This window comes from Protopterus annectens, chromosome 1.part0 (genome assembly GCF_019279795.1).
Source record: "Protopterus annectens isolate FY-2018-M chromosome 1.part0, PAN1.0, whole genome shotgun sequence".
NCBI classification, from domain to species: Eukaryota; Metazoa; Chordata; order Ceratodontiformes; family Protopteridae; genus Protopterus; species Protopterus annectens.
The window spans coordinates 972,800,193-972,813,009 of record NC_056725.1 but is presented as its reverse complement, the minus strand read 5'-3'; the positions used below and the strand labels follow the sequence as shown (position 1 = coordinate 972,813,009).

The 12,817-nt window shown below is 37.6% G+C and overlaps 1 protein-coding gene across 1 annotated transcript in view; it reads right to left on the bottom strand.

The window, feature by feature from the left end:
* CCDC28A (coiled-coil domain containing 28A) overlaps positions 1–12,455 on the bottom strand; it is a 349,105-nt gene extending 336,650 nt beyond the window's left edge. Inside the window, exon 1 of the mRNA XM_044064656.1 lies at positions 12,171–12,455. Within this exon, the coding sequence (XP_043920591.1) occupies positions 12,171–12,250 (80 nt within the window). The 5' untranslated portion in view covers positions 12,251–12,455. The remainder of the gene's footprint in view (positions 1–12,170) is intronic.
* Positions 12,456–12,817: the final 362 nt, after the last annotated feature.

The window sequence follows — 12,817 nt, the reverse complement described above, 5'->3', positions numbered from 1 at the left end:
GAGTACAGTGACAGGGCTTTCAGTCTTTCCATGTAGGTTATGTTTTGGAGGCCCTGAATTTTCTTGGTAAGAAACCTCTCTGGTCTCCCCAGCTGCTGCAAGTGTCTCGTGAGGTACATGCAAAAGGGAGCACTGTTCTCTATTAGTGGTCTGATGAGGGTCGAATACAGAGGAGTTAACATCCTTAGTCTTGGATACGATGCCCTTACTTATGAGAATTCTTCATTTCTAGTGACTTAATGGATTTCCTCTCTTTAGGACTTTAATTACACTTTTCTCCAAAGTTCAAGCATTGCTCTATAAGCCATGAATGAAAAACAAAACTTTTAAAACTCTTTGTTTACTAGCTTTATTTAACGTGAGGTACTCAAGATTCAAGCTTTTCTGTCCAAAACAAAGCAAGCTTTGGTGTTTTTTTGGAACAAAATATCTACCTTGGGAGCCTCAGACCACCTTTAGCAGCAACTTCAATACATGACATCAGCGATAATCCTTGCAGGGAACAGTACTACTACTACTCTCCTTACTTACTATTATTACTTACTTAATTACTTACTATTATTACTTACTTACTTACTATTATTACTTTATTACTTACTTACTATTATTACTTACTTAATTACTTACTATTATTCCTTACTTACTTACTATTATTACTTTATTACTTACTTACTATTATTACTTACTTAATTACTTATTATTACTTACTTAATTACTTATTATTAATTGCTTACTTACTATTAATTACTTACTTATTATTACTTACTATTATTACTTTATTACTTACTTACTTATTATTACTTACTATTATTACTTACTTAATTACTTACTATTAATTACTTACTTACTATTACTACTTATTATTACTTACTTAATTACTTACTATTAATTACTTACTTACTATTACTACTTACTTATTATTATTTGCTTACTATTACTCTCCTTTGTTCACATTTTGCTGCAGAACCTTCATCTAGTCTCAGATATTTACACAAACTCTTCTGCTCAAGTTCCTTTATGTCACGTTCCAATCCCAAACTGATATTTTCTTGGTGCTGCACCTTTCCTTTCTAAATGCTGATTTTGCACATTAACAAGACCTAATGGCATTCTTACTATCATCTGACAATGTTTTAACCATTTGTGGTTGTGTTTTCAGATCCTCATCTGATCAGCTATACAATTTTAAATCATTCATAAAAAGCGGACAAGATGTCTGTTAACATGGGAGGTTTCTGGGAGTCAAACTGTAACCGCAGTCTAATCTGTTAAGTAAACATTTTAATGTATTAAGGGCAAGACAAAACACCAAATAACTTATATGGAAAATTCAAGCAGAAGTGATACAATTAAACAAGGAACATACCAGTACGGTGACAGAACAAAAATAAATAAGCAGCATCTCAACTGAATATAGTGTATACAATTACAAGAATGTGAGGGTAAAACCCTGTATTCTTTTAAATATGTTTCTACTTATGCTTTACTGGTTCATAGGTAAGTACATGGCTAGCTGTCCTTTGCGGGACATTTTAGGCTTGGTCAATTTCCCTTTTTGTGTTTGAAATATCCAACTTGGTTAGAGACTGGCCTTACCCATCCCATGGCTGATAATTATATATTACTCCAAATGAGAATAACTGGAATCATACAATACAGAATATGAGGGGGACCCATGCATGGGATAAAGCATTTAAGAACTGCCACTGTCCATAAATAGTACAGGGGGCAGTACTGAGTTAAATGTTCTGTTTCCCATCCATACAGCCATATTGCTCTTGAAAATGGACAGAGTTGAACTTGTTTTATGTGGACGGGGAGCTTATTCCACAGCAGCAGAATCCTCTGCAAGATATACCTGTCCTTCCAAACTGTTCAGTTGATTTTGCAGAAAAGGTTTAGATCATTAGACCGAGTATTTATGATGCTATTCAACTTGTTAATGTGCAGTAAATCCATCAGTAATGGGTTGGAGGATGCCTTGTCTGCCAGACACAGGTCAATTCTAAGCAGTCTGTAGGATACCGAGTACAGTGTTGTAGCCTTTTAGTAAGGTATCTTTGTAGCCATTCCAGTTGCTGCGCATGCCTGAATAAATACATGCCAAAGGCAGCATTATATTCAATGACTGGCCTAATGACGGCTGAGTAAAGGGGAACAATGACATCCCTAGATCAAGACACAAAACCTTTGTTTATAAGCTGTGTAATATAGAAGGACTTTTTTACAACGGACACATGTTGGCCAAAAGTTAGGTCAATGCTTACAAGTTCCCAAATCCCAAACAGCTAGGTCAACTCTTAAGGACATATTGTCAGTGTGGTAGTTCCCTAGAGTAGATGACTTCTCAAAGGATACAATAATGTATTCTTTGGCATTTCAGTCCATGACTTTGGCACCACTTATTTATTTGGGACAAACCTTCCTGCAGTATGGCTAAGTCATTTGGGGATTCAATGACTGCTACTAGTTTTCAGTTATCTGTAAACTTAGTCAGCCAAAGCACTTTGGTATTGGCTTTTATTTCAGAAAAGTAGCTGCCAAGCAGGTGAGGTCCCAGCACAGAACCTTGGGGAACTCCACTGGTGACTGGTCTCTTTGTGATGTTTTATCCGTTATCATTTTATGATAAACTCAATATTCTTTTAGCAAAATAAAGAAAGAAATATAAAAAATTAAGCATCAGCCTTATATGTTAGTCTTTCAAGAGGTATGCACACATAAATTTGTGTAAGAAACATTCACATTCTAGAATACAGAAATATTCAGTCACACATTTCTGATCTCAGAGGATACCACAATCCATAATGTGCTTTGCTATACAATGCTGGTCACCAGATTCATCAGTAAATTCAACATTAGCAGGATGGATATTGGGGTTCCATAATTAAATGAATAAAGCTCAGTTTATTCTTTTTTTTACAAAATCTCCGATGACTATAATGGGGGGGGGCGGGGTCATTCGACAGAAACTGGCAATCTCCCCATTATGCTCCTATACCTCTGAATAGAAGGTCATGTGCATAAAAAACCTCCTCAACTCTAACAGATAAACAAGGCAGTTCACTTCAGAGCTCAACAAGTGGTCTGCTTTACATTCTAAGTTTGCATAGTGTCCACCACAGAAACTGGTCAAGGCATTCCAAAATGAGATGAGGCATGCACTATCCCTTAGTCACATCTCTGCAATGTCAGCCAAAATGATAACAACACTGAAATAAGAACATATTCTAGGAGAACTCTTGTAGTGTTTCATGTGGTTCAGTATCTCCTCTGGTTGTTTTGTTTAGCAACACTAAATTAAGTATTTTTCCTCTATTTAAAGCTTTTCATTCAAAACAAGTTTTATAGTCACCTTACTAAAGTGCACTGTAACATCAACAGAGTGATTTGGAGGGACAGGTACACTTTGCAGAGGATACCGCTGCCGTGGAACAGACTCCCTTTCCACATAAAAAAAAGATCCGATGGATATATTTCGGCAAGCACAAAATTATTATAGTGTAGCATTGGGATTCTGACGACTATAAATTATGAATGAATGATTGATATGCACAAAAATACATGAAGGGAATATCTTGCCTGGGAACAATGGAGGAGACCATAATGTGGAGTTTGGCAGCAAGCTATATCATGAAAACAGGCTGGAAACTGAACTACTTAAAAGCTAATAAAGGAAAGTTGTAAAACAAAATCTAACATTATGTACTGATGCTATTTTCATGGCTTTCTCTAATAACGTTTTCCCCCCTTTACCCCTGGAAGTAGTAGATATGACTGGATTTGGAGAAATTCTTCATAACAGAAGAGGTTTTTAAAAAGAGGGAAGTGGACGCTGTGAAAATTGATACACTCATTCAAGTATAAAGTGCAAATCAGATTGTTGTAGTATGATATATAAACATAGGGAACAAGCAAGGTGGCAGCTTGGGTATCTATGGTTTTAAGACCACAACCAATAAGGTAAGGCTCTGATGATTACAAAGATGAATGCAAGCAGCTCATACATGCTTATGTGAAATACTGACTTGAATGAAGAATAATATTGAACAGTTTTATAATTAACAGTACCAAAACTTATGAGATAACATATATATGTCATGAAAGTAGAAAGACCTGATCTACAAAATAAACAGAAATGAAACACGGAACTTCAGTAAACGTACAATTACTTTTTTATAGTGATGAAGTTAAAAGATTAACATTATAATGAATGTAACCAGTTTAATGTCTTTGTAATGGCATATATTGTTGAGTCTGGATTAATTAAAATGATGTTTACGTGTGTGATTTATTTTTAAGAAAAGAAAACAGCAATAGATCTGCCAAGTATGCATTTAAGGTGTCGACAACTAAGCTCCCACATCTAGCCAACACTGACCTCAATCCTCTAATAAAGACAGCAGTTACCTTGCACGGTTGCTTTTTCAGTCATAAAATATAAACAGAAATGAAGTCAGACTTGCACTCTGTACCACATTCTCTGCTTATGCATCCCTCCGTCATAAAGCTGTATGTGTCATATACAACTGCTAACCCAAAAATGAAGAAATATACATATCACCTCCAACTTTCACGCCATTACAAGTAAAGTTATTTTACAGATGGCAAGTTCTTTCTCTAAAAATGCTGTATTATAAACAGATTCAAAATATAAATGCCCTTCTCATTAGCCATCATTTACCTCAATATGCCAGACAGGGATGATGGCTGCTGTTACAAATGTCAAATAGTAAGAAAGTTTTATATATATATATATATATATATATATATATATATATATATACATACATACATACATACACTCAAACATCTACAGTTTGCATGCCTGCCTACATTCATGAACAGAAAAGTTAAACTGTGCCCCTCGTGAAAAGAATGAATTTCTATTCTGTCTCCCAACAGTCACTAACACCTTCCACCATCTTGTAAAATGGATGGAGCCCAGACAGTACAGTTACCAGAGATGTAAGCTCTACCACCAGACTTCATTATTTTAAAAATATACTGATTTTATAGAAGAGTTCTGCTACTAATATAAATGCAGGTGTTAGAGCTGCTCAATGCAGCAGTACTGTGGAACTATGGAGGTCTGAGAGTCTTGCGTGCTTGTTATACACAGAGGAAAACTGACAAGGTACTCAAAAAAAAAAAAAAAAAAGAATTTGGAACACCTGTCAGCTGAAATAGCTGGTCTGTATGATGACACGTACAGGATGTGCTTGGACTTAGATGGCAACCAGCTACAAACACAAGCCTGGGGTTTGAGGCCAGGTTTTTAGCAAGAAATATTCACCAGAACAAGAAAGAGGAAAAACTGAAGGCCACTAGGGAAGCCATGTAATTTAACAAAAGCCTAAGAGGAGCACTTAGAAAACAGGTGTGCAAATAGAACGTACATATGACTGGACTAGTGGAAGGAGTGGAGAGGAAGAACCAAGTGTCCTTTGCACAGAAGTGGTTACAGAGACTTAGTGGGCAGCCCAGTGACATGGGAACAAATACAGAATGTGCCAGTACAGCAGAAAACCATAATCACAGTCATATGACATACGTTACGTAAGCTGCAACAAAGTCACATATTTATTCACATACAGTAGCTTCTAAGATTAAATGTTGTTGAAAACAGAAATGACAAATTCAGGAAGATTACACAAAACAGGTGTACTCGAGCTATGAAAGTAGTAAACCCAGCAGTGATCAGGACCGTCTGGAGAGGGCAGAGATGGAACCGTGGAACCTCAAAAGAGGCATATAGAGTTTACAGAAATGTAACAGGTGGAAAAAATACCTGGGGTAGCCTCATAAGTATTCAATGGAGGTAATGACTGAGAGGGGTACAAATAAAGGTGAGCAGCACCCTGGGCATTTGGTAAGTGAGCATCAATGCCAACAAGAGACAATGGTGAGAAGCAAGGGAGAGGGCTGGAGGACTATATCAAATTACAAAGGCATCCTCAAAGGAAAAGGGCTGCAAAGCAAAAGCCCTGGTTATACTTCAACATTCTTATTAGGAGGAAGAGAAGAAGGAGAACCCAAGGAAAGACATCTACTGAGGAGGCAACACTCAGGCTGTCAGTGGAGAACAGATGCAGGGTATACCTCTGGGAAGGGGTTGAGAAAAGAGTTGTTATGATGATCTGGTGACAGACAACAGCAATCCAGCATTATCAGTTATGGAAAGACTGGTTCAGCACCTGAACTAAAACACTGTAGCAACCATATTCTGTGAATTGTACGGCTGTTCCCTTAACAATTTTCAGCCTAAGGTGCAACTGAGGCTGGATTAGAAGACTTTGAGAAATTAGAGTGTATTCTTAAATGGCAGCAAAATGCTCATGGCAGGTGATGCAACAATGACTGCACCTAGGTGGGAAGACTGTAGTAAGAGTCATACATCCCAGGTGACTACCTGAAACAATGACAGGATGGCAGTGTGTAAAATGGAAACATTTATACACTAGCTTTAAAGTTGGTAAAAACGAGACTGCACCTACCCTTTTTCTTTTCCTATTTGGGATCCACTCACGTGTGTGTGTGTGTGTGTGTGTGTGTGTGTGTGTGTGTGTGTGTGTGTGTGTGTGTGTACTGTGGCATATTGACAGTTCAGCCAGGAGGACATGTGGCTCACTGTTGAGCTGTCTGCTAGGGTAGCCTTGAACACTGGGTGGCTGATGGAAGGGAAATACAGAGCAAGGATGCAGTTAGTCAAAAAGAGAGAAAGAAAGGCGGGTTTCTATAACAACTAATAGGAAATAGCTGGGTCTGACTGTACATGATGGCCACTACCTGTAGAGAAGGTCAGCTTCATGACCTCTAGGTCTAGAAAGGGTACTAAAGAGGAGTCTCCAGGCAGCTACATGTGAAGGATGAAGGCAGTCTGGAAGATATCCCTGAAAAATGATAAAGGAGCAGAAGCTATTATTTTATCAGAAGCTACTTGATAGAATGAACTCTACCTGTAAGGCGAAAATCAGGCTTGTTCGGAAAAGACTTGTATTTCTAAGCACTTGTTATTGGCTAGCTTTGAAGAAATCATTGTGTAGTCTGGAATACAGAAGTTATTCAACAGAGCTTTTTAAAGGAACATAGCAGTACATGAATGACTGCATTTATTTGATATTAATCCCCACTCACGTTTTTCTTCTAAATAAATCTCCTTTTAAAAAGTGAAAAGCTGGTTCCAAAGGATGTTCTCATTACTTCAAGTACTGTTACATGCTTATATACATCTGCGGTGGTGGTGCTGCGGTAGCATTGTCACCTCACAGTAAGACGTTGTCCTGCTCGATTCTCAGCTAGAGCGTCTTCTGTATGGAGACATGTGTGAATGGGCGTACCTTCGTTGAAGGCTGTGCATCAGGGCTGGCAACTCGGCACGTAAAAATCTACTGCCAATCATTAGCGGACCGGGGTTCCGCTGTGGCGACCCCTAATCGCGAAAAGCCAAACGACACAACAACAACAACTGTTACATGCTTATATGTACATGAATACACATACATACATACATACATATTCACAAGGTTGGAGGCACCATTCATGGCTGTTACTTTAGTGGAAGGGCAAATAACATGTGCATCATTATCGAAAATCCACTGCAATGTTGTTGAGAATTTGAAGTGAAACTGTAAAGGTAACAACGTGGAGTGACAGTTGATCTAAATGCAGTGTTCAACTAATAAGTACTAAACTATGCATATGCATGGTAATACACATGGAAAGGTATAACTGATACTGCTATTTTTCCTTCAACAGTTTGGTGAGGTCAAATCATCAGAGGAAATAATCCAGGAAAAAATGGCAAAATATTTTTTGTCATCCAGTACTCCTTTCACTTCCAGTTTTCCTCCCGGCCCAATAAGCTCATTTGCCTTCCATCTGAGGGCTCAACTTCAGCATTCTTTTTCTTGACTTAGCTGAGGCATGGGCCAAGTGTTCGAGACTGCTGCCATCATTTCGAGGGTCTAGGGATTTTTTACTGCCCTATAAATCCTCCCCTACATGCCTAAAAGTCAAGTTATGACTGGCATGGCTTATGGGAACTATGCTGTGCCCTGCCCTCCAGCCCTAAGGGGCATGCACTAAACAGACTATCCCACTCTCCAGTCAGACATCTAGCCTCTATGAATTCCAGCCCCCTCCCAGGATAGGAAAGCCTCACCCTCCCTGCCAACTCCTTCAAAAGTCTGAGCCACTAATCAAACACAGGTCACCTGAGCCACAATCAGGGCTTTATCCCTCTACACCACCACCAGAGTGGAGAAATGGCAAAATACTAACGTGCATAAAGAGGCTCACATAGTGTCCCCAAATAACACACTCAGGTCTGTCCCGTAAAATAAGTTCTCCAAAGAAGTAACTAGCCTGGACAATAATTATTGAAGAGAATATTTAGTTGATTAAACACAATAGCCCAGGTTAAGTGCTTTCATCCATTTAAATAATGGACTTCATCAGAACCTTGTTGCTTAAAAATATGTACGTTTAAATATCTTATTAAACAATACCACGTGTATAAATTCATACTGTCACAACACACATTCAATTAACATCCAAGTTAACATTAAAATAAAACCAATAATTCTTAAAATGTACTCTCATGTGAGATTATAAACATAAATACTAAGTCAAAAAAAAAATCAGTCGAGGGAAGCGTCTGGATTTTTGCACAACCTAACAGCTCCCTGGAGGAAAAACATGACTGTCCACAGCAAGCAAGAAATAATCACATGTAGGGAATACCAGCAAACACTTGTAGTGACATACACACACTCATCACATTGTCAGTATGGCATAAAAACTATTAACAGAAAGTGTGGGTGGGACAAGAACACTTTTATCGCTGTAAGATGGCACTGCAACTTCACTGCTAAGTCATTACTCTAAAAATAAAATGAACAAGTGGGCATGCCTGGAATAGATGAAGGAGTTTGAGCAATGTGTAGTCTTCGGTGCATGGAAATTAAAGCCTAAAGCCCAGTTTAATGGAAAATCTTGCTGTATAGCAACTAAAACCCAAAGTACAGCTTCCTGATAATCTCACTGTATACTAAAATGCAATAACAGTTGGAGTACAAACATCTATCCAGAAAAACAAGCAAAAGCAGCACAATACAATAGGAAGACGACTACAAAATGGTACTCAATGTCACATTCAGCCAGACAAGTGCACGACACAGTTGTAGATAAGTACGTTGCAGACACACCATGACAATGAGTTATAACAGGTACAGGCAAATCTGTGTAAGAAACCCAGTATTTCTTTGGTAGGAACTATCAAAATGCACTGTAGCCACTGTTATCATGACCAGAAAATTAACTCTGTACTGGGCAGAAGCCAGTTATACAATTCCCCCAACACACACAAAATGAGGTTTACAAACCCAAGATTCATATTTTAATTTCTAGTCTCGTCATTCTGAATTCATCCTTTTGTCACAGACTCCACTACTGGACATATTTTCTAATTTCTCTACATCAGTACATTTTATTTTATTTATTTGGCTTGGGGAGAAAAGCTCCTTGAAGTTTAAAATTACAAAGTTTAAAATATTACCCAATACAGTTCAGACAACAAAAGCAAACATAGACAATTTGATTTACAATTTCAAGGAAATATACATTGAAGACAGACCACAGGATATCAATGCTAAGGACAGAAAGTGAAAACATAGTCAAAGTAGTACCATAGTGTATGCAGGAAGGGAAGACAGAAGGGTATAGGAAAATGATTGAGGTTAACATTCTATAAAAGAAAGGTTAGGAAAGTAATAGTGGAAGAGAAAGAGGAGGATACGATTCCCTGAAGCCTCTTGTTCAGTATCCACAATGCCAACTGACAGAGTTTGGTATAAAATATATAGTCTTTCTTAAAGCAATTCTGAACGACAACTTCTTGACATACATAAACCCAACACAAATATCAGGAAACTACAAATACAATGCATCTATAGCCTAGAACAAACTTCCTAACTATTAGAAACATCCCAAATACAAATAAATTCAAAAAGCAACTAAAACTATTTCTTTTAAGCTCATGGACCTGCCCTTGCTAGGAGCCTACATGAATCCCCTCAGCTCTCCCACCTTTTCTCTTTAATGGACATCAGCTGGGTATAACAGCCCTGTGTTTCTAAAGCTTAGTCAGACACTCTGCTTGTGCTGTACTGGTGAGGTCATAACAAGGCCGAAATATGCATATCCACAGCTAGTGGGGTTTGGCTTTATTGGCCTGAAATTTTCCATTACAATGACGAAACAAGTCATGGGCATTCAGAATCACCAATTAGCTGAAACACCTGATGTTCATAAGGGTCATTTGCATATATCCCGTTTGCCTCTCATACAAGAGGTTTGGGAGGTCACTCAGTGGAAGTTCTAGCTTTGCTAGAGTTTTCATTTTGTTTTTACTGATTGGTTTTTCAGTGACCTTCTCGCTCATTGTTTTAGTTTGTTGTTTGGGATATTTTTGCAGTGACCCAAATGATAATGGACATCAGCTGGATATAACAGCCCTGTGTTTCTAAAGCTTAGTCAAACACTCTGCTTGTGCTGTGCTGATGAGGTCATAACAAGGCCGAAATATGCATATCCACAGCTAGTGGGGTTTGGCTTTATTGGCCTGAAATTTTCCATTAAAATGATGAAACAAGTCATAGGCATTCAGAATCGCCAATTAGCTGAAATACCTGATGTTCATAAGGATCATTTGCATATATCCCATGTGCCTCTCATACAAGAGGTTTGGGAGGTCACTCAGTGGAAGTTCTAGCTTTGCTGAAGTTTTCATTTTGTTTTTACTGATTGGTTTTTCAGTGACTTTCTCACTCATTGTTTTATTAATTTCAGTATGTAATTTTCTGGAGCTTTTCTCCTCGGGTCTCCACTGAAAATGGGCTTCTAGTTCAGTTGGACCAACCCGGTTAACAAATGTCAAAAATAAGTAAAACCGCTTTCACTGATGTTATACAAAATTTGTTTACTTTCTTTAACCTCTAATTGTTAAACCACACTAAAATATTAAATTGTTCAATCTATGATGCAGTTTAAAGCAACACACTTATGCTGCTGAGATGCAAGTATCTACATAATGACAGCACAAACAAAACCTGTAAACAGCATGGAAACAGTCCTCAGGAACAATGCTGTCCCAAAAATAATAGCCCCATAGATAACCATGTTAAGAAGATCAGTTACACACAAATTCCATCATGTTATCTCTATAGAAGTGTTTTCATACTGTAAGCTGTTGGCAGTGGTCTCATTTATACAAAATAAAAGTACCATGTACTGCCACTCAGCCATGACACACATAAAACAGCATACACTACAAACCCATGAACAACAATAAAGACAAGTTAATTATACCTTACACTGTTTTGCACAATATACAAATACAGACTAAATCTACACTTAAGGTCTGACAGCACTGCAGGGACTTGCTGCATGAACAAGCCTAAGCCATAATCTAGTATTACAAAAGAGTAATATCATCTACACTAAAACCCACCTGTCTATGGCCAAATCTAATGCAGGCAGATGTTAATCTCATGTAGAAAAAAATATATAAACCAGGCTAACAACTAAACAATTTAACCGGCTAAGTACCAAGACTTTACTACAAAGAAATCACTTTGATGTAGAAGCAGACAGAAAATCATGCGAGCTAAACTAGATTTTAATTAACTATATTCAATGCTAAATACTTTGCAATACAACTATAACATGTACTTGTATGCATGTCAATAATGGTTATCTAAATATGGTCGTTAAAAAACAACTACATTATTTCTATTTTAACATTCATGCCATGACTGTTGTGGAGCACAACACTTAGATCTGCTATGAAAGCATCGTCTAATCATTAAGTGAGTCTAACCACTACAAAACAATTTAAAACTATGAAATTGTCCATCATTTATACTACAAAATAATACTGGTATTAACTCTGGATTTGTACTTTAGTTACAACCAGGAATGACAGCATAACAGCTCATTTCCCTTTTTACTAAATGCTAGCGCTGGACACAAATCTTGACAAACTAATAGAATAAAAATATAAACAATCACAATCACTTAATGCAGTAAATGATTACCACTTTTAATATAATTTACTAAGTCACTGTTTAGTTTACTCTTAATAAGACCATAAGAGTCTTCCACATTACCTCACAAATTTCCTTTCATTCAATTCGGAAATCCAATGCACAGGAAGTGACCTGTAAGGAAGTGAAACCAGGAAGAACATATAAAAATGTGTGCAGGGAGCGGCAGTTTAGTAAAGTTTGGTGGTTTCATTCTATGGTAGATCTAAGAAGTGAGTTTATTTCTGCTAGGAAAGTTAAGAGGTTTGAATGTTATTAGCAGATCGCTACTAGCTACATATGTTGCAGGTACGCATGCTCGCTGTACATAGTACTACATTTTACTGTAGAAATCCCCTGAGCAGAACGCGCAGCTTTGGGCGTTCCTGTGGTGACCGACTTGTGGGAGTGTTCAATATGTTTGCCGTCTCGGAATATGATCATATACAAAATACATTCTGAACACTAATGTATTTCCTCCTCTTCAGTGGTCGCATTCGCGATGCTGTTAGAGCCACTCCTACGTTCCCGCGAAGTCGCTGATTTAAAACTAAAGGTTTGACTCACAGGAATTTGCCCCAGTATATATAAAAAAGTTATTTAATGGTAATGCGGTAATCACTGAACTCATAAAGAATAACTGTCAAACAATTGTCCATTTTTTGCCTCATATTTTTTGGTCTATAAGTCACTAAATCTGGCTTTGTCCAGATTTTTTTTGTGTTAAGACG